The sequence below is a fragment of the Anoplolepis gracilipes genome, chromosome 2 (genome assembly GCF_047496725.1).
Source record: "Anoplolepis gracilipes chromosome 2, ASM4749672v1, whole genome shotgun sequence".
NCBI lineage: Eukaryota > Metazoa > Arthropoda > Insecta > Hymenoptera > Formicidae > Anoplolepis > Anoplolepis gracilipes.
This window is the reverse complement of record NC_132971.1, coordinates 1,448,647-1,472,115: the sequence shown is the minus strand read 5'-3', so window position 1 is coordinate 1,472,115 and position 23,469 is coordinate 1,448,647. Positions and strand designations below refer to the sequence as shown.

At 37.7% G+C, this 23,469-nt stretch overlaps 2 protein-coding genes across 2 annotated transcripts; one reads left to right on the top strand and one right to left on the bottom strand.

Annotated features, from left to right (window-relative positions):
- Window positions 1-259: 259 nt before the first annotated feature.
- LOC140663188 (uncharacterized) lies at window positions 260-17,937 on the top strand. The gene is given in 7 exon segments (XM_072887174.1): window positions 260-1,491; window positions 4,927-5,411; window positions 6,212-7,507; window positions 7,720-7,857; window positions 10,942-11,278; window positions 11,604-12,447; window positions 12,533-17,937. Coding segments are annotated over 6 exon segments (3,192 nt in total). The 5' UTR covers window positions 260-1,491; window positions 4,927-4,941; the 3' UTR covers window positions 12,640-17,937.
- Window positions 17,938-18,100: 163 nt separating this feature from the next.
- Window positions 18,101-23,152, bottom strand: LOC140663195 (uncharacterized). Its single transcript, XM_072887185.1, has 4 exons — window positions 23,023-23,152; window positions 22,708-22,901; window positions 22,079-22,611; window positions 18,101-21,938 (listed from the first exon to the last, which is right to left on the bottom strand). The coding sequence occupies exons 3-4, from the start codon at window positions 22,485-22,487 to the stop codon at window positions 21,472-21,474; spliced, it is 876 nt and encodes a 291-aa protein (XP_072743286.1). The 5' UTR covers window positions 22,488-22,611; window positions 22,708-22,901; window positions 23,023-23,152; the 3' UTR covers window positions 18,101-21,471.
- Between the last annotated feature and the right edge of the window lie 317 nt (window positions 23,153-23,469).

Genomic DNA, 23,469 nt, shown 5'->3' with positions numbered 1-23,469 from the left:
ATAACGTTATGTATACAATATACACATAAATGTGATAAATGTCAATTAGAGACCAATTGGCAATTCGATCAAAGTATATATACAGGGTGTTTGGTAATTACCGTCCCACCTCTCTAGAGCAGATAGAGAGCATGTTCAGCTTGACTCGCTCTCTATCAGCCCTAGAGAGGTGGGGCGGTAATTGCCGGACACCCTGTATATATTTTAGAAACATTTCGTATAAGTGCGCGCATTCGGATCGAGAGAGATGGCAGCACAATCGAAGTATCGACTCTCGACTTAACCTCGTTGGAGCGTCCGCTAGGTGCGTGTAAGTCGTAATTGTTCGGCGAGCGTGCAAGCACAACAGCAACAGAGTACGATTGGAAGGGAGGAGACCGAGTGCAGATTGACAGGTGTTTCGATATCGTGCGGGGAAAGATATATTATAATTAGGCGCGAAAATTTCACGAGTACGCGTCCGTATGTACGGGAATAAAGGCGCATCGCTTCGATCACTTGATAATCGGCAAGTACGCGCAGGCGCCACGTTCTATCGTAATATCCTCCGCTTTCCCTCTTTCTCTCGCCTACTCTGTACGTAACCGCGCGCCGCCATAGTTAATATTTCACAGCCGATATACAGTGAATATTAATAGCGCGCGTGTACGTGTGTACGACGCGCGTTTCGTAGCGTCCTTTCGATCGAGAAAGAGAGAGGCATAGAGATCGAAGGATGCATTGGCGATGTTGAACGTCTCGGAGGCGCCGAGTGTCATTTCGCGCCAGCGTGACTCTGTCAGACTTTCCGCTCGAAGAGTCGAAACGCGTGGTTAACGTGTTGTGCAGTGGTGTCGGGGCGGTTATGTACCGTTAGCTCGAATTCGTTCCCGTTCCCGTTGCCCGGTTCTCTCAAGATCCACGCGTATACCCTACCTACCGACCGAGGAGAGGAGACCGAGTCATATTCGATCGTGGAGTCTCGACTGTCGTAAACCCGGAAACGCAAAGTGTGAACGCGCGTCTCTGAGTCTCTTTCGCGCGCTGGAAAGAGAGAGAGAGAGAGATAGATAGATAGACGAACGGACGGACAGTCAGATAGACGGACGGACGGACAGACAGACAGACAGAGAAAGAGCGGCAGTGTGCGAGCGCGAATTTATCGTAAAGTCACTCTCGAGCTTCCGTTAGAGACGCGCGCGCGCGCGCGCGTGTCCCGTTCTCAAGTCACATACGGATTCTTCTACGTGTACGTATGACGTGTGCAGACCGATAGCCGTGACGATACGTCGGTCAGCGTCGTGCACGCAGAAATGAGAAAGTCGTTGCCGCCGCGCTGAGGATCGGGGCACGATCGACGACGCAGGCGAGCCAGCTAGACGGACGATTCCCGTACTAAACCGAGTTACACGAAGGCGGCGACAGTAACAGCGATACGTTGGAGCCAAGCGCGCACTGGAGAGTTCTTGCTGACTGCTTTCTCGTCTCGTTGCTCACCGCTTGTACTTACGAGTAAGTAGAACGTACAGAGAGATGAGAAATAACTACTTGCTCCATCTTCTTTTGTACCTTTTCTCATTAGAATATACGTACATCTGGGTATAATTATATATCGATATATGCATATTTTTACATATAACGAGCATATGTGCATATCTCTTCTTCTATATCTCTCTCTCTCTCCCTGCCTCTGTCTCTTTCTATCTCTCTATCTCTCTCTCTCTCTCTCTCTCTCTCTCTCTCTCTCTCTCTCTCTTTCTCTCTACATATATATATATATATATATATATATGTATATCTTTATTATCCTGGCCTGATCGCACTACGTGAAGTCGGACAGATGGGCCGACGGTACCGCGCCCCGTCTCGGTTGCCATGTCGCGCTACACTCTCAACGACGCGACGTAGACCATGAAGAGCACGAGAAACCGCGAAACGGTGGCCACAGAGAGCACCCACCCCAAGACACTAAAATCGTCGCGGGCCCCTCGTCGTGGCTCACGGCTTGGCTCGAGCTGGCTTTGGTGGGGTGGTTGGAGGTGCGGACAGTGGTTGAGAGGCTGGTGGGGTTGGAAATTGCGTGGTGGTGGGTGTTCGTCGAGGTCTCGGAGGCCCCTCCGTGGCATCTCGCTGCCTCTAACCCATCGAGGTGGGGGTGTAAACAACAGCCCTGCCCGTGTACCTCCGTCGCCTCGTTTCGCCTCTGCCCTGCTCTTCGTCAGCTGATGCGTCTTTTGCCGCGTGCCGTCGTCGATCTTTTTCCTACTTCCGTCCTTGGCCCCCCGGGTACAGCCCGGACGAGTCGAGATGAGGTAGGAAACTCGACGAGGGGGACAAAAGTAGGGAGAGGAACAGGGAATATATTCACGGCGTGTTAGAAGGGGTTTTGCGGTGCATAGAGCGGGAGAGAGAGGCGAAGAGAGGGAAATGTACAAAAAAAAGAAAGAAAGAAAAAAAAAAGTCAGAGTCGCGTGCCATTTTCTCACGCGGATGATTTTTCCATCATGGCGGACGTAACGTACGTGCGTTTTATTCAATTGACGCCGCTAGCCGCTAGTCGAATCGGGGGAAACGTCATATAAGCGTTAAATATTATGCTGAATTTTCATTTCCCTCATAATCACGATTCTTTCTTTCACGCGCTGTCGCGATAATTACTCTCCTATGGTCTGACGCTTCCGTAAAAAAAAAAAAAAATAAAATAAAATGCCAAGGGCTACTATATAAGACGAAAGGCGTGGAATAAACGAGAAGGAAACACGAGAGTCGGTTGCACAAGAGTCGCCGATCCGTTTGGCGTGCGGCGCCCCGTGCGCCGTGCGCGCAGTGATATCGTAACGTGCCTGGCTTGTGACGAGAGACGAGACGCCCGATGGATTTGATGAAAAATCTACAGATGTGCTTTTCACAGAGGATAGACATATATATATATATATATATATATATATATATATATACACATACATACGTACATCGTACATACATAGACGGTCGAACGATAGAGAAAGATAGAGGGAGGGTACGCGCACGAGCGAGACGTGCGAGAGAAGGATAGACTGTTTTAGCCTCGGTTAACCTTAGGAGAGAATCGCTGCGCCATTACGACATGCGCGTCTTGCGAGAGCGTCCAGCGGCGGCACGAACGACAGGCGGAGCTGACCGATCAGTCGCATACGCCATTCCGCGTACGACGAAAAACACGTCGCGTGATATCGTCGTCAACGAAGACGACAACAACAACGACGACGACGACGACGAGTGAAGAGCAAACTGCCGCGCGTCGAGATACGTCCCTAGGCTCTCTCTCTCTATCTATCTTTCTATCGTTCGGGACGGCAGAAGCACGGAAGCACCCTTTTGGCCCTCCTTCGGCGGAAAAGGCATCCCCGCGCGCGCGAACATGTAGACACACACATACACGGGTATATCTCTAACCTCTCTATTTGTTTCCTCATCGGGGCGGGGATATCGTCATCCCGCGTTATCATTGTCATCATTGTCCCAATTCGTCTGGCGGTGTGTCTGTGCGGCCGCCTGCCCGCGACGACGACGGGTGCCTTCGCCCCCGACGCGTTTTCGCGTTCCCCTTCCCCGGGGAATGCCAGTGTGCCGCCCGAGGTTCGACTCCCTTCTTTCTTGACGTTCCCCCTACCCTCGCTCAGTTCGCCTTCTTTCTCGTACCGTTTCTCGCGGTACATCGCCACGTCGATGTACCGCGCGAGAGAAAGAGGGAACGGAATCTCGAGCTCTATTTCGCGGTAGGTTCCCACCTATGGACCTTCCCCCCTACCCTCATCGCGCTCCTACCCCTTACGGCACCCGTAGGGGCACCATCACCGCCTGATGGAGTGGGGTGGGATCCTGGGCCACTTTGACGACTATCCTCCCTGCTCCCGGATCCCTTTTAGGTAGGGGGAAGGGGGTGAAGTGGGGGAGCCCTCACCCCACCCTCAGAACGATATCACCAAGGCTCCGAGTCAAGAGCACGCTACTCGTCTCGTCGGCGAGTCGCTAAACCAACGTGGGATTTTCATTTTGTCGCTTCCGCGGAAAAGCACGTGGAAGGGAGGATGCAAGGAAGTTGGGTTAAATTAGGTTAGGTTGCCGGGATAGAGGCCCAACATTTTCACGTGTGTGTAAACTGTAAACGATGGAGATTGATTTTGATCTCAGGTGTTGCACGATATTGTTTTTCACTTCAATTTTTTAATTAATATATCGCCATAATTGTGGGTCGCGCGATGATAACGGTGCTCCGACTTGACCGCGAATTTTCGTTTGATGTAAATTTTTCCATTGACGTAATAGCGAAGAATTTCATTCTATATCATCATCCCTGTCCATAGATGACTTTTTTTTTTTTTTTTTTTTGACATCTTTCATATTTTATATATCCTTAAAACAGATCTATAATTTATCGACAACACACAAAGAAAAATGAATATATCTGAATATATATATATATATATATCCGTCTTTGTAACATACATTTAATATTTAATAAAATGTCAAATACATAAAGTAAATGTTTATCTATATGTACATCTTATATATTTTTTATCTCTCAATTGTTTTTGATAAGAAGATGAAACACTGAGACTTCTTAAGTTAATCATATTGTGTTTAAAAGAATAATTTTTCTTATATACTACGTATTTGCTAAAAATATTTATAAGTGCATTTGCAGCAATTTTATATATTATTATATATATTTAGTATGACGCATATATATTGAAGATTTTAAATACATAATTCATTTTAAAGATTCATGTTTATTCGTATTCGCACGAGATAGCACGTTTTAAATTTAATGCCTTCTCTTGTTTGTTTTAAAAATGCTCTTTTATAATAACAATGCATTTTATTGAAAAACATCAAGTTCTAAAAATTAATTATTTTGTTATATGTTATTATTGAAGTAATAAAAATGGATTTTTTTTCTTACAGGTGTAGTTCTGAAAAATGAATTTCACACCATTCTCCGGGTTCGCCGCCGGTTCGCTGCCGACCGGTACTGTTCATCAATTCGCTACAGCAAAATTCGCACAGAATCTTACTACTGGAGGACAAGTAGTTGGAGTTTTGTCAGGTGGTGAAGGTGGTGTTCATTATCTAAGGCCAGTTGATCCAAATGGCTTTGCCGTGGCTCAGGGCGGTAACAGTCAACAACAGCAGATTATTACTTTGCCCATTACTGTACCGGGAAAAGATGGCACGCAGCAACAGCAGACTGTTCAGATACAAGTCGTCAATCCTAGCGTATCTCAAAGCGGAAATAGCGGCGATCAACCGAAATATCATTTGGCGCCGATATCACTGAGTCAATTTCCACAGGGGGCAGCTACCGTCCTCACTGTTGCTTACAGTCAACAAGGCGCGGATGGAGTACAAATACAAGTACAACCGCAAAACACTGTAGCAACTACGCAAACGTAAGTACATTATGTATATTTCATATTTTATCTTATTTATCATATTGTATTTTGTGAAACAAAATCAAATAAAATTATTAAAAGTCAAAATGGAGGTCAATGTGAAAAAAAAATTGTGCTTTTATTTTCATTTACGTTCCGAGTACCGCATTAAGCTACTATTTGCTCATATTTGTTTCTGTTGTGTTAAAAATAGTCATCCTTAATTTTTAATTAATTAAATGAACAGGTTTAAAAAGGCATAAAGAACTATAAAAAATATGAATTTAATAATCAAAAATAACGTGAGAGGTTACATGTGGATGTTTACAGTTTAGATGTGTGTGTGTGTGTGTGTGTGTGAGCGGACGTTTCGACTTATTTTTAAGTCGTCTTCAGCGCCTAATTTTTACATATTATAATTAAAGGTCACGAAAAAGAATACGCAAACAAACGAAAATTTTAGGTAAAAAATCGTACATCTACATACTAAAGTCAAAAGGGAAATGATATTAGCGCAATACAAATGTTAAAGTCTATATTTGATGGTCTCACGGTTTTTTTTTTCAGAATTATTTGAGCCATGCTTGAATTGTGAGTGAGAGGGTTCAAAGCGTGGATAGGCTTGTTATATTGTCACGTTATTTTTGATTATTAAATTCATTAATTTTTTTATAGCTCTTTATGTCTTTTTAAACCTGTTCATTTTATTGAATTAGAGACAGAGCTTTTTTACTTGATTAATTAATTTTAAGTAATTGTTATCAAAGAGGTTTAATTTCTCTATTTAATTCGTAGATTGTTATCTGATTCGATTGTAGATCCGATCAAACGACACAAAGCACGTCTACTGCTGTGACCACTACATCTCAGCAGACCATTCAACAAACGGTACAGCTGCCGGGAGCGCCCGAAGGTCTGACTGTTGTCGCCCAAATTCCTCAAGATTTGATCCTGCGAGAAAGCATAGAAGAATCTAAAGAGGATGTGAAAGAGGGTACAACACCTGTAGCTCTTATTAAGCGAGGTAGTGTCAAGAATCAAGGTAATCAGAGTGGAGAAGAGTTTATTACTTCTATGCCTGCTAGTTGGCAAAGTCTCGCCGCTCCAGGATCTACGGTCGCGGATTATCTCTCCAGATTACCCACCAGTACTCTTCCTCTTAGTTTGCAACACTTTCTCAAGTTTTCGGCAGAGACTATAAAGAGAGAAGCTACTATCGAGTCTAGCCCGCTCGGGGCAGATGGTCTTGATGCTTCCGGAAGTACAGCTTCAGGAGAGCAAGCGGTGCAAATAACAGTTGCAGGAGCAGAAACGGCGATCATTCCCGATGTTGTTGAAGAACAGGAGCCAGGGGCAAAACCAAAACGAAAAAAGAAATACAAAAAGAAACCTCCAAAACCGAAGAAACCAAAACCAGGACAAGTGAGCATAGTTACCGCTCTCGATGGTACAACTCTGTTTTGCTGCCCTCAATGTAATATGGCGTATCCGGAGAAGGAAAGTTTGGAGCAGCATCTGATTGGACACAAAATAGAGAGGAGGTTCATTTGTGACATTTGCGGCGCTGGTCTTAAGCGAAAGGAACATTTAGAGCGGCACAAGTTGGGTCATAATCCTGATAGACCCTTCATATGTTCCGTTTGCATGAAGGGCTTTAAACGAAAAGAACACTTAAATCTTCATTTTGTTATACATTCTGGACAAAAGACCGAAGTCTGCAGTGAATGCGGTAAAGCGTTCTATCGGAAGGATCATCTTAGAAAGCACGCGAGATCTCACCTCGCTAAGCGTGCCAAAGAGGATCCATTGAACACGAGCGATGCGGCTCAAAATCAACAACAGGCGGATCAACAGCAGCAGCAAGTGGAACAATTGCAACAACAGTCTTCGGTGCCTGAGTTGCAGCAAATCCAGATACAAGTAGGACAAGGGTCTCAAGCGCAGATTCATCAGATTTCCGTTAGCGAACAGTCCACGGTAGTTTTACCTACAGCTGCCGAGACTGGAACTATGAATATGTTGCATCATCAACAGCAGCAGCAACAACAGCAGCAGCAACAGAACCAGCAACAGCAGCATTAGCAACAGCCTACCGCCCCGAATCAACTTGGGCGGTACTTTCGTTTCAATCATCAGCACGCTAGAGGTCGTACACGACATAGCGTACTCGCTGATTAAATTTTGTAATTTGTTAAGCGAGTTGATGTTATCGAAAGGAAATTTCGTTGATCTTCATCGTTGCCTAGTTGATTATTTCGCAGTCTCCGTTTTTTGAAATGTCTCCGTTTCTTAAAAAAAATGTGAACATCTATGTTTATCGATACAGCCGGTTGGGACTTGGATTTTGCGCGCCATCGGCTTATACCTTTAATAGCGGCACAAAAAAAAGCTCGCCATTCGTGTTTATAATAATATCCTGTAACAATTATCCTGTAAAGCGCACCGAGCTGAATCTACGAACAAAGTTCGTGTATATTTACGAATTTCTTCTCTTACGTACACGTTATAGCGTACGTGGAAAGAAGCGACAGTATCCGCTCACCCTTCGAACAAGATGTTTTTGTCGCTGATCCAGTTCCATGACGCAAGTTAGAGATAAATATGAAAAGTTTATATAAATATATAAATATATAAATATAAATATAAAAAAATATATTTTTGAAAGCGCGAACTGGATTCGCCGAAGGTGAGAAGGCAATCGAGTTTTGGGCTGAAAATATAATTTGCTTTTACGACAATGATATGAAAATACGTAAGAATACGAAAGAATTACACATGGAACAGAGTTTGTAAATACAGCGCAATCTGTCATTCGCGAATAAGGAAGAAAATCGTGTCGTATAAGTACTGAAGCGAGGTGGATCTTATTTATTTCTCTTGTACAACAGAATCGTGACATTTCTATAACAGAACTTGATTCGTTTAATCAAGACCAATTTATATTTTGTAGCATTATATTGACAGAAGCATGCATACATTTTTCTATAATTTAGATCATTGCATATACATACGATACTTTCAACGACGGCGCGCAGACGTTTGTAGTCTTCGAATTTGCGTTTGAGGTATTTTGAATGATGAAATCGTGCGATAACATTGGAAAAGAAGTATTAAACATATTAAATCACACGGTTAAATCTTTTCTCATACAAAAGACAAAATTAGTTAATCACGTTTATGAAAAATCTTTTCCGATAGAAAAATAAAAATTACTGTATATGCATTTATTGCACGTTGCTGTAAAGTACATTTTCGCAATCGATAATTATACAATTTAATAAAATTCGTACTTTTGCTCAGTTAATTTCATTTTTGCTATTGAATTAATCAGTAATATTAAAGAAATAAACTTACATACATCGCGCAAACAAATATGACGAAGTACGAAGTATTTACGATATTCTTGGTTGATTATATGTGTTTAGAAAAAAAAAAAGAGTACTGAAAAATATCTTCAGATAAACCAAATCGATCCATCATGATTCACAAGAAAAAGCTTTTCGATGAAGGTGTATGTATACCACAAAAAACTTCTTATTGTAAGTATTGCAATTAAAGGCAATGGGTATAATTGTACAAGAAATATATTATTATTTTATTATCACATAATATAGATATATCATTATCGTAGTTAGGATAAATAGTATATAAGCAATTTTCATTGTTACTTACATAAATATTGGAGGAGCTATAAGCTAAAATAAAACATACATTTAATACAAAAAAAAAAAAAAACTATATTCTCATCTTTTTAATTCATGTATATTTCTCTCGAAAATTGCGTAAAAATTATAATTTATTATTTATAATTAATTATTTGTATAAGATCTCATTAGCGATTTTACGAATGATGAAAAATTATATATATATATATGTATACATATACATATATATATATATAGATTTTTCATCATTCGCGTTTATATCACCGTGTATGAAGAATAAGAGTATATATATATATATATATATATATATATATATACACTCATACTCTTATTCTTTATACACGGTGATATAAACGCGACTCGAATGAAGGGAGGGGAAGGGAGGAGTGTAACGGCGGGAAGAGTTTCGAGTTAAAATTCCGTTGCCCGATTCGGGCATTTTCGCCCGGGGGGGAGAGGACGCGGTTCGGCGCGCCGCGTTGGGAGACCCGGGAGAGAGAAAAAATAGTTAAGAGGCTGGCACAGTAGAGGGCGGATGGGTGGGATGGGGACACCGGCTTGAGGGACAGGTGTCAACGATACACCGCGCGACGGGGGATCGCCTTCTTTGACAGCCGGCTGCGCGTGGGAAAAAAGAGAAAAACAGCTATCCAGGCGAGTGCTCGAGCGCGGGTTACCCGGACGGTAAGCATATTATTTCCGATTTCTCGCATCTCTCGTATCGTTACGTGCGCGAGAGGCCGACGAGCCGCATGCCAACGGCCATTTTCTCTCCTATAGAGTTTGGTGCGGTGGTGCGGCCCCACGTCACGTATCGACTAAGTATCTGATGGAACGGGAGTGGGATGGGGTGGGGGAGGGAGGGAGGAGGGAGAGAGAGAGAGAAAGGGTGGCGTTTGCGTTCCGCCGCGTCGTGTACCCCCATCCCCCTGACAATCGACCACCCCTCCGCGACTATCTCCGTCGGCGGTTCTTTTCTTTCCCGTCCGTATCCTTCCTTTTTTTTCCCCGTTCACGGCGTGTTCTCGGGCGAAAGGGGGTGAGCTGTCTAGCCGTGGCGCGTCCTTGGCCGCTGGCGATCCGTTCGTCGGGTGCTTCCAGCAGCGAGTATCGGCGCGTGTAAAGACGGCGACATACGCGACCAAGCCGGCACGTATATCTCGTCCGGATATTCCGCTATACGTGATATTCCGTTGTGACAGACGCTTGCTTGTGGCCGACGCGCAGTGCGGTGGCGTGTCTACCGTCGCGCTTCTCTCTCTCTCTCTCTCTCTCTCTCTCTCTTTTTCTCTTTCACATACACACACACACACACACACACACACTCGACGACTCCTGTCTCTTTTCGGTGTCTTGTGTGCGTCTGTCGCGTGCGAGAAAAATCTGCCCCCGCACCACTCGTACTCTCTCGTGTGTCTGTCACGGGGATCCCCCTCCGAGGAAAGGATCCGGTACGGCGAGGAAACATGGGGAGAGGGACATCGTTGTGAGTAAATATCTCTACCGGGCGTCGTTGACGATGCCCGTTCGGCGCGTGATCGACGTAATCGAGCTAAGCGAGTCGAAGATGCCTCTCTCGGTGTCCGTCAAAGGTACATCGTGATGTACCTTTTCACGTAGAAAACGATAGAGAAAGAGAGAAGCGGTTCTCGTCGAGGGACGTAGCTTGACGATCCCGTCTTAGCTCGCTCGAGACTCGAAATGAGAGACTCGATGATCCATTCGTTATCCTCTTCTCACGCTTTGCATATTTCCTAAAGTAACCTCTTGAGCGTTTCTTTCTTATTGAAAAATAAAATAAAATAAAATAAAATAAAATAAAATAAAATAAAATGTTTTTATAAGAGACGCTTATCTCCTGTTTAGGTATATGAATTCGACTGACGATCTGCAATGAATTTCCCGCCGTTCGGAGGTCACTTCCCTAGTACTATACCGAGTATCCATCAGTTCGCGACCGATAGCTCCAGCGGTGCGGGCGCGCGTTACGCCAATCATTTTCCCAACCAGCCTCCGATCGGAGTGCCGGTTATGGGAAAGTACCGTCCCGAGAACAACGGCGTACAATCCGCTCAGTCGCAAGTGATGATGAACAATAAAACCAGCTATCCCAACAGTAATGTTCACCATTATCCAAATGTGCCGTACTCTCAAGCCCAATCGGTTCAACAACGACCGGCAAATTCGCCTGGAATGCAAGAAAAACGCTCGTATCATCAGGTAAAAACAATTTTTACAGATTTCTTTCTCAACAAATTTTTTAAATATATTTTACTGTTTAAAAAAAAGCATCCTTTAACACATTGATAATAATAAATATATACATGTATGTACAGTTTTTAAATTTACATTTATTATAAACATATTATATTAAGAAATATTGACAGTTACAATACAAGTAAAAGCAGTCTATTTTATAAATTGTTAAAAATATTTGAAAAAAATAAGGAAGATGTAAATAACATTAATATCTAATTGGTTTATTATTTAAAAGAAGACATTCTAAATTGTAATATACTATTTACATTTTCCTCTGTTGCAACAGTCCACAGAAACTATAAACCAGCAAGATGTTTGCAATCTCCTTCAAGACAAGGATAAGAATAAAGAGAAAAAAGGTGAGGAACAGCGCAATGGAGAGACTGCCACAAATGGTACTCAACAGGATTACACGATGCATCAACATCATCAACAACATGCTCATACTCAGACACCAGCTACTATGCCCGCTACGTGGCAGTCGCTCGCTACTCCTGGATCCACCGTAGCTGATTATCTCAGTCATTTACCAGCTAGTACTTTACCACTGAGTTTACATCATTTTCTGAAATATTCTGCTGAAAGTATCAAAAAGGAATCGGAGATGGCACAGACTACTTCAGTGGCAGTGGCGACTACAACGACACCCAACATAATGATGTCACCGAATAATAAAAAGAAGAAAAAGAAGAAGACGCCAAAGGAAAAGAAGCCACGTCCAAAGCCTGGCGAAATTCGTTTAACGACAGCATTAGACGGCTCAACGTTGTACTGTTGTCCGGAATGCCATATGGCATATCCGGAACGAGAATTGTTGGAACAGCATCTTTTAGGTCACACCTTAGAAAGAAGATTTGTCTGTGACATATGTGGCGCTGGCTTGAAACGTAAAGATCATCTTACGCGTCATAAACAAAGTCACAATCCTGAGCGACCTTACGTTTGCACCGTCTGCTTGAAGGCTTTTAAGAGAAAGGAACAACTGACGTTACATTTTGTAATACATTCTGGAGAAAAACGACACGTGTGTACCGAATGTGGCAAAGGATTTTATCGAAAGGATCATTTACGGAAACATACCAGAAGCCACATCGCGAGAAGAGTGAAAGCTGAACTAAGTCAAAACGCTAGTAAGAAATATGTCATGCGTATTAAAGTCTAAATAACATGTGACGATGATTTCTTGTGTTACATTGTCAATTTTCTATGCTTCAGGTACGCAACAGAATCAACAACAAAGTAACGTTTCAAATATGCAGACGACAACTGTTTCCGCATCATCTGTTCTTCCGGGCGGACATCCGGGTTCTCTCCTGTCCTGAGCCCCGCCACCAGGGAACTTTCAAGTTCCCCATCCAAACAATATTCTTCATACACATACTTCACATCATTCGCTCCATCATCATCATCTAACGGCGGTTAATGTGGCGCATCAGTCGAGCATCACGCCACTCGCTACATCCGGTCATTATCAGTCGCACGAGCTTAGCTTTTTGGGACACGTTAAAGATTTCTGAGACGAGGAGAGAACCTCGACAAAGAGGTAACACCAAAACGCTAACCGATCGTCACTGTCTCGTCGACGTGAGTAGTTCTGACTGACCCATGATTTGAATTTAGTAAGTTTTATATAAACATATATTCGTATTATTATGTGCTTCAAAGCTTCCATGTCTCATTTTGTTGACGCAACAGAGATATGTGATCATTCCTTTTTCCATTTTACTTCTTTGACTTGGCGACTTACAGTTGCTTTGTCATTTTATAATCATTTCATTCATTGACCCAGTATTGTTCTCACTACAGAATTGCACATTAATCCATGTCTCTTACCATGTATACACGGTGTACAATTATTAATTTAGTTTTGAAAAACTTTGACTCTATTGATTATAATTGGACACCTATATATACATAATATAGCAGCAATTTGCTAAAATGTATCTTTTTTAGAACGAAGAATGATTTTTTTTCGAAATATTAATATAAGGAATAAAGAGACATAGAAGCTGTACACTCCTTATAGCACAAACAAAAGTACACATGTGGAAGAAAAATATTAATCTTCCACAGAAACTCTAGAATAGAGAAGTTTGACTATAAGTCAAAAATTCTTGCCATACATCGTGTACGACGAGGAAAAAGAAGATATTTTTATGAAAAGTCAGTGTTAACGTAGATATTAAGCTGATTGAAAAAGAGGGAGAGAGAGAGAGAGAGAGAGAGAGAGAAAAAATTTAGTAACATCTCTTTTTCTTTCTTGTTTTTTCTTTTCTCACATCATCGCGTTAAAATATACGTTTAATCTTATTATTTCCGCGATGATCGTGAATATGTTTTTATTATTTCTTGTTAAATGACATTATACAAGTGCAAATAGTGCAAAGGGAATAGAAATTACACATGTGTAGTGATATTCCTAATACATATAAATGTGGACGATAAGTCGACCCACCGATTAGAAAACAGTTTTTTGTTTATTGAGAACAAATATTTACTGAATCTTTTAGTGTGCATATATATCGATGTATAATTTATATTAAATTATTATAAAAATTCTTGGCTATGCCCTATGGAACAAGTGGCAAAACCATTGCAATATTTCGCGGTTGACAAAAAATTACTTGTTTCGTTTCATTCAAATTTTTTGTTTCTTTTATGTACTAGTTGACAGTATATTATATTTTACGAGAGAGATATATTGTTCTAAATTTTTACTTTTATATTTTTTGTATATACATATGCACAATTTTATGGAGGCGAGTCTATTTTGTCCAGTTGATTTGGGAAACAAACGCGTCGTTACTTTTTTTTTTTTACGACTTATCGCGCTTTACGACTTATATACCGAACACTTGTCACTGAAAGCTTAATTAAGTTTTATAATTTTTTTTTAGATGACTTTTTTTTACTTTGTTTTTATACATTTTCGTTGGACCTCTTATATTCGTTACGTTCGTTGAGTACTGATTATATACATAAGATTTATTTTATAGGTATGATATATATATATATATATATATATATATATATATATATATATATATATATTATGATTTTTTTTCGACTATGTGAACTATAGGTTTTTTTTAATGTTTATATTTAAATTCATAATCGCGGCGCGCGCAAATCTTCACAGACTGTGATTCTGATTTCTGACAGAGGATATCTGCTGTAATGGTCAGACTGCGTTTAAGTTTTATACTTTGGTTTTATCTCTTTAGTATTAACGTACGTGCCATCGTTTTTTAAACTCATCCTTCTCAATTCTTTTCTTGCCATACTGACAGGTATTTGTTTTATAGTCAAAGACTATACCTTCGTGAATCCCTATAAGTAGATATATTTTTTTTTATTATCATATGATACTATCTCATCGTTTTGTCGTCATCATTTTTCATTATCAGTATCATCATTATCATTATTGTTATTATAATAATTATTATTATTTATCTTATATATCCGTAGATATTATTGCGAAATAACATCTATGTATTGTATAAACATGCATAACTATAACGTAAAATGTTAGAAATATGATGAAACCTCATTACCGAAATTTTGAATATGATTTTTAATATCTATTCTTATCTATTTGTTAGGAATTTATATCTATTCTATCTGATGAAATATAAGCGTCACTTTAGTTTTAATATTTTTATTACGTGTATTGATGGACATTATGACAAAAATAATAGAAAATTTTTTGATATCTTTTTTATAATTTTATCTTGTTAGGTGTTATTGTATTTATATTTTATTCTGCTATTGTTATGTTATATTTTACATTCCTGATTAAAAGCACGCAATACTATGGCAAGTGTCCAGTTACGCTTATATTCTCTCACACAGATATTTATTATGATAACTGGAATATTTCTTTTTTTTATTTCTAGATGCACTCTTTTCCCTATTTTTTTCTTTCGCATCATATCTCTAGCATAAAACGTTTTGAGTAACACAGAAAATTCAGGTTTTGTCAGACCTCAAATATAATGATGTACTAAAATTATTACATACATGAATATATATACATGTATACTATAAAAGCCATATGTAAGAGATCAATTTATATTAAAATATTTCATATTGTCACGTATACTTGTAACTATCAAGGCAGAGAATATGTCTTAGATTATGCGTTAGTGTGTAAGTTTGTATACAAAATATATTATAACATAAGGTAGAAACAGAGAAAGAAAGGCGAAGAAGAATTGCATACAAGGTGTATCAAGAATCTTGCGCATTTTCTTTTTAGGCAGAGATAATCTTGAGAGATATATAGACAATTTTCTTTAACACAAAATTTAATGTTAAAAAATATTATTTAGAATACTAGCTAATGTAAATCTCAACGATATTTTAACACAGATTTTATTTCACAAGATGTTAAAGGTTGACAAAGAAAGTACGTGAGATTAATTTTGTAAATTTTTAAATTGATCTATAATTATAAGAAAGCACAAGATTTTTCATGCACCTTATATATGGGAGAGAAAGAATATATACGCAAAAGTCGATATATAAGTCTTGAGGAAAGTAATCTGTTTTTTACAGTGGTAGATGGATTATGCAAATAATGGTAAAAGATAATGCAGAATAGCTTTACGAGATTTATAAGAGAAAAGAGAGAAAAGAGTGGATGTGAAAGAGAGAGAGAGAGAGAGAGAGAAAGAGAGCAGCAGATATTTCCAAAGTTCGACATATGTCTTCGACTGTTTAGACAAATGAGTGGCTCAAGAAGGTCTATTTTGAAGGCTAGGTAAAAGAACCTATTTCCATCCTCGACGAGACGAACAGTTGATTCTTGATGGCTTATTGTTAGAGAACCGACCGTTTCGTCGTCGAGCTTTTAGACGTAGTAATGTTCCTGTAGAAAAAGGAAAGAAAATAGTTGATGCGTTTCTAAAGAAGAGAAATACTTTTCCGGTGCCTTTGTATTGCGCTGGATTTTACGCACCTATATAGTTTTCCATCGTAAAGTTTAAGATCTAAAAAGCGGCGCGTTGTGCCTCTCTGTTTTCGAAACTAACATGTACACTTGTCCGCCTTCACGTCGTTCGAGCAGCCGTTTTCATTAGTTTTATATCGCTTTTTTTTTTACATTTTCAAGGTCTTAACTGAAATAATTTCAGTGAATAATATACTGCGATATATAATGTGATTTTTAATAAAGTACACTTTTTTATTTCTCAGGATATAGGATGTTTTGTTTAATTTTTTGAAATGAAATCAAGATGACTCCGGGGACAAAAGATATATATATATATATGTATATAAAAGAAATTAATATTTACAAACAAGCAACTATAAACTTGACGAATAAGAGCCAGACGCGGATGTTAATGCGTCGATTTCGTAGAAAATTCCTGATTCAGCGACTTCGCCCCGATATTTTTCTCGCTTATGTTCTCTTTAGGAGGGATAAGGAGGGAGATTATAAAATTCTCAAAAATGAGAATAAAAATCTTGGTTAAATATACCAAGAAAAATATGTGCCCTGTGCACTAATTATTTTCTGCGAAATCGACGCATTAACAAAGCGTCTGACTCTTATTCGCCAAGTTTATAGTTGCTTGTTTATAAAAGAAATTTATCTTTATTGCATAAAACACTCAAGTAACATTTTAAGGAAGATGGTTTCTGTTTTATTTATTTTTGTTTTAATCCAAAAAAAACGTACAGTATATATGATTTACTGAATTTATTAAATTTATTTTAGACATCTCAGACAAAAAGGTTTGAGATTAATTTAAGAATATATAAATTAACTTCCAAAGTATATAAGGCGCGCTCGTTCGGTTTCGATCAAACTGGAGATATCGGTTAAACTTGATTCTCCTTCATCTCGATTAATTAGAAGCGATCAATTAAAAAGTATATGAATTTTATAGAAGATATACTAATAATAATAATAGTAAGGATATAACTAATAATAATTCATAGTAATAACAATAATCATAATAATATTAATAACAGCAACAACAATAATAATAATATTAGTAATGCTAATAAAAATAATAATAATAATAACAATAATGATAATAGTAAGATTAGAAGCAACATGGAGGAAACAAGATCCGATTCTCTTACGACGTGCTTAATATAGTTTTATGCGAAACCCCAGAAAGCAACTTTTCGAGTCGGCAACGACTTCCATTCGACGACGAATCATATATGTGTAGATTTTTCTCTCTTTATGTTTTTTATAATTAGACGATAATTTAATAATTCCTTTTGATGTAAGGATATTAATACAAATAAGCTCCGTTTCTCTTGAATAATCTTTTGTAATCGTTGCTCGAAACGAAAATAATTATATATAGTATATAATACAATTTTTTTTTTTTACAAATGTACTTATACTTGCAAGGACATATCCTCTGTTCTTATCGATTCATTCGTTCCGAGCATCGAGTGTATCGTTGAACGGTAGAAATACTATAAAGGCGACTTTGTAAATTTGTGATCGGACATCAAAGTTGATTACTCGACAAGAGGGTAGCGGAAAAAAAAAATCTAAAAGAGAACCCGACACCTCGATGTAACTCGAATGTGAGTCTCTCAGGAGCAGTGATGGCAATGAAAACCATATTTTTCTATATACGCAGTGTCCCGGGACTTTCCATTATCTGTATTAAACCTGTAGAGCAAAAAAGAAAAAAAAAAAAAGGAAAAAGAAGTGAATTTGATCCATGTCTTCGCAAGACGCGAGTATATCTCGAGTGCGAGTGTAATTAATCAATTGGTTCATGCAAAACGAGAAAGTTAGATAAACGTATGTTTATATTCTTCCTTCTACTTTTTATCATAATTGTTTGCCTTTATGTATTTTCCCTTATCCGTGACATTTGTCACGAAATACACAAGAGTACAAGCATCATCCAAACGAGAGATTTTGCATGAACCAAGGGATATATCGCTATTGTGTGGAGAATCTCCAATAGGGAGACTATGATTTAATCATTTTTTTTTTTTTTTTTTTTTTTTTTTTTTTTTTTTTTTGCTTATCTCCGATTCGGCGCCTTGTCGCATGCGTGCTACGAATTACGAATGTATGCGTAATACGTATATATATATATATGTGTGTGTATAATTGACAGAGTTCTCGACAAATATATACATTAACAGGCGATTGACGACGGAAAGACATACAAATTCCTCGACATAGTACAAACGCTCAGATTCTTCTTGTTTTCTCTTTGGATAGATTAGAGGCGTGATAACACGCAGCAGGCGTATGTAATTAATATACGAGTGAAATAATATAACCGGCTGACCTCGAATTCTTTCTTGTCCAGTATGATCTTTCCGCGGGGACAAATCTTTTCCAGATTACATGACATTTGTGTATTTATCGCGCGATTAGGAGTAAATCGACGAGATAGATGATAATTTTATAATTGGACGTTTAAACTTAGGCGAGTCTTTGACAAGTGCAATAATATCAAGATGAGAATAATCTGTGCCTCTATTTTTTTTTTTTAATTTTAATTTTAAATGTAATATCCTTAGAAATTTTTTCGTCTTCTTTAGACTTGTATTTTATTTTAAAAGCTATTATCATTTTCTATGTAAAAGTGTGTTTAGATGAACTCTGAAATTTCTAGTTAAATGCACGGATTGACTTCGAGGACTTCCGGTGATAAATTATTTATATAGCATTGACAGTTACATCATACTTTGCCTAATTCAAGCATTTTTTTATGTGTTATTTTAAAGCTTATATTCTTCGATTATCTTCATTTTTTCAGAATTTGTACCGCATAGTCTTCCAAGGTACAAAAAAAAATAACAGAGTTGTTCGTCGTGCGTGAATCAAAAACTGATGAATGAGCACAGTGAGAGGACATGTAGAAAAAGAAGAAACAAAAAGGACAAGTTAAATGTGTTAAACAAAACAAAAAAAAAAAAAAAAAAGAAATGTATGTATAATTAAGCGATCCCTCTGATAATGTCAACGTTTTATTTTTATATAGAACGCTTAAAATGTCTGATGTCGATTTTAAGAGACGAGAAAATTGAGTGAACAAAAGGTGGAAGAGCGAGTGTGAATAATAATAATAATAATAACAAAAAAAAAGAGAAAAATATTTAGAGAAACGTAGGTGTGTATTAGATGCTGATAAAAAAACTTAGGTCGCGAGAGAATGAAAATTTACAATTTGCGCGCGTTTCTAAGATACTTCAGATAAAAAAATATGCTTCATGTATAATATATCCTACATGTTATACCACATTCTATGTATACACATATACATATATACATAGATATGTATCCACGAAAATGCGTGACTTATATCTTTTCTTACAATTCTTTATATATATATATATATATATATATATATATATATATATATATATACATACATATACATATATATATAAATATGTATATAAATTGTAAGAAAAGTCATATCGGGAAATTTTTTATTTGTTCCGGGGTTTATTATCCCCGGAAAAGAATCTACTCTCTCTCTATCCCTATCCTGCGCGTTTACTCTCTATTTTCTTTTTTTCCATTCTTGCGAGAGAATGAGATTGTCGATCAACTTGAGTATGCGTTTTTGCATTTCCAATGACTGTATTATATATATAAACGAAGTAGATATTTTTATATATATAATAATCATTTATTAATTTATAATTAAGACTCACTGCGGTTGACAACATAACACTTTATCCTTTCCACTTTTTTTTTAATTTAGGATAAATCGTACTCTCTTATATTTCCACGCATTGTTTGTGTGAGTGTACAAGAGCGCAACTTGACAGTATAATAAGAGAATGCCAATAAATACCATGAATTTTCATAAGTACAACTAATATATGTAGAGCCCGATTCACACGCGCGCGCACGCAACGCACGCATGTATATTATGTTACGTTGGAAATGGAAGAATCGTCATTATGTATATTTTGTGCCTTTTTGGGACAGGACACAATGTTCGAATATATTTTTTTCCAAATCCTGCTTGCAACGAAGAATGACAGAAGCTATATATATATACACATTAACAAGATTTCGATACACGTAAGTTTTTTTCCTAACGATGCTATAAACGGTACAAATCATCCTTTCGAATAACAATAAATTATATCTACAGATATGCATCAGTGAATTCACGTAGATTACATGTCTTTACATTTCGTTATTGTGTACTTTTAACAATTTTTTATAATCTCATTACAATCGCAAATACTGTATTGTACACAGATTTATCCCAAGATTTATATCCCACATAATCGACGGAAATGTTTAATAATCCACAAAAAAAAATGTAAAAATTGCAGATTTTTATTTCTACAATATTAGCGTTTTACAATATTACGCTATAATTAGTCTCTCAATTTAATAGAGACTACTTTGTTTCTCTATCTCAAACGCAAAAGAAAAAGAAGCTAGCAAATTTGGGAATCGCGTTATTGCGTCGTATTGCCAAGTATATTGGAATTATCGTGTTCCTTGTTTTTAAAACTGTTATCAATATTATATAAAGATCTAACACGCTTTGCGATGCCGTAATCCATTTCTATTGTCTTCTAACGCCTAGTAAAATTTATATATTTTTCAATGCAACAAAGAGAATATCACTTTAACAAACGGCAATGATGAATAAATCTCGATAAAACGATCAGTCTAGAAATAAAATAATCTGTGTTCTAGCTGTTCGTATTATGTGATATATAAAATGGTAATTTATAAAAACACATTCGTATAATTTAAAAAAATTTTAGACTAATCTTTTTTTTCTTAAATAAGTAATATAAAAAAAAATCATTGATGATAACGCTCATTTCAAATCTTAACGCAAACTTATATAAGTTTAAAAAATTTCAACAGGTACATTCTTAATGTAGATAACCTTCCTACACATACAGTGTATTATAAAGGATATTACAAAATTGATAACATTATTGTAATCTTGTCTACTTTTGATAAAGTACGTAGTAGTAAGATATACTCCCTTAGGAACATGGATTTTTATATTATTAACAATTATTTTCGATTATTCCGCAAAGTTAAGTATATTAGATAAAGCTCATTAAATTCGTATTAAATCTTATAGAACTAAAAAATCATAATAATAAAACGACTTGGTTTATAGACGGAGAGAAGAATATATGTTACACAGTCGTTATAGCTATAATAACTATGTCCGCAAAATGGAAAACGGGGGAGGTCCCGTCTGTCTCATCATCATTGCAAAACTACTTAGTCCCTCATCGTTTGGTTGCTGATCGTTCGGATTGTTTTGTGATATATTTAAATGCTTGCTCCGACCGCTATTATGACTTTGCAAATGTTTTTTCAAATGGTCTTTTCTATAGAAAGCTTTGCCGCACTCTGTACAAATTTGATTCTTGCTGCCTGAGTGTGTGATCATGTGACGCGCCAAGTGTTCGTTACGTTTAAATGCTTTACAACACATGTTACATTGATAAGGTCTATCCTTATTATGACCTTGCTTGTGACGATCCAAGTGCTCCTTCCGTTTTAAGCTTGCCCCACAAATATCACAAATATGTGGTCTCTGTTTATGATCTTCGAGATGTTCGTGGAGTGCCTCCCGATCTTCAAATTTATACGCACATTCAGGGCAATGATAAATTAACATACCTGCAAGCGAAAGAATTATACATTTATGTACATGAGATTATAACGTTTTTTTTTTTTTTTTTTTCAACAAATATTCTGGCACACATTGTAATAAGAAATATCGATAAAATTGCCTTAATACAAAATATGACACAACTCACCATTAATGTGCTGTGGTTCAATCTCAAATTCAATTTTTGGTCGTACTACTTGACAAGTATGCGTAGAGTTATTACTGTTGTCCTCATATTTAGTTACATATGGTAAACCTAAGGTACTAGAACAACGCGCCAAATATTCAGAAGTAAGCCTAAAATCAATCTGTAGAGGATCTGTCATAGTTGCAGCATCAACTTTCTGCACAGTCTGTGTACCGGATGATTGCTGTGAAATTTGTGGACAGAGTTCTTTGGTACCGCACAAGTTGTTCTCATTTCTATTTTCATCAGTCTGTTGGAAGTGCTGTGGGGGATGGCCAGAATATGCATATCCAGTCATGTTGGATCGAGTAGTATGTTGATGGGCATGAGTGTTTGGCGAATATTTCACGTTGCGTGAATCATAAGCCATGATATTATACAAACAGCTGTTGCAGCAAGGCCCTGATCTATCCGGTGCAAAGTTTTAATTCCAATCCCAATGGCACGTACAATGTCTATGATATCTGTAGTGTCTATATAATTCGCAGGGTTGCCTTGAAAACAAATAAAATAAAAGGAGAGAAGAATTAAAAGGACAATCTTACATCTCATTATGATATGCCATGGAATGGAAAAAAAATTTGTCTTACTGTACGACGAATATTCTCGTAGAAAAAGCGATCACTACATCCTGTTGCGTCGTTTTTACCACGCTCATCATCTCGTCGTCCTGACGAAACAAATATATCGGCATCGCCAAGCAGTCGTCAGCGAGTGTAAACCTCGATCGGACGATATTTCTTATCTACGCTTCTCATTTGGAGGAAAGATTACGTTGACGAATCTACGAAATATGCCATCTTTTAGCGAAACGAATGATACGAGTAAACCGATCGTGGTCAGAAATTCTGACTCGAATACGTCAGAAGGGCAGTTTCCGATTTCAAGGATCCTTTTATTCTCACCTTCGTACCAATCGCGCGATATGTATGTACGGATCAAACGTTGCGTGCCTATCCGTTTGTATCTGTGCCGGCCATCTTTACGCATCAGCTGCGCTGCACTGTGTTATGTCGCAGCTGCGCGAAAGGGAGAGGACCAAAGTGCGCGAACGATAGTGCGCTGTAAAAAAACCCGTTTCTTTTTTTCTAGTAAAAAAAATGATTTTTTTGATGAAAAAAAAAAAAAATAAATAAATTTCGTTTTTTTCATCATTCTTTTTAAATACAACATTTTTCTTCATTTTTCTTCTTAATATAAAAATCTAACGTTTTCTCATGTGTTTTTAATAGCGTTTTTGATTAAAGCAGGTTTGATCGCGCTCTGACAGCAATTAAACCCAATTTGAGTAAACATTATATGTTTGATTGAAAATGAATTTTGAGTCTGATTATATAAATAATATATTTATT

What these genes read in the sequence shown, in the direction of transcription:
- LOC140663195 (XM_072887185.1), bottom strand. Translation starts at nt 22,487, where the DNA reads ATGGCTTATGATTCACGCAACGTGAAATATTCGCCAAACACTCATGCC. An exon ending in TGAACCACAGCACATTAATG is followed by an intron (nt 21,939 to 22,078) that starts GTGAGTTGTGTC and finishes TTTCGCTTGCAG; the next exon opens with GTATGTTAATTTATCATTGC.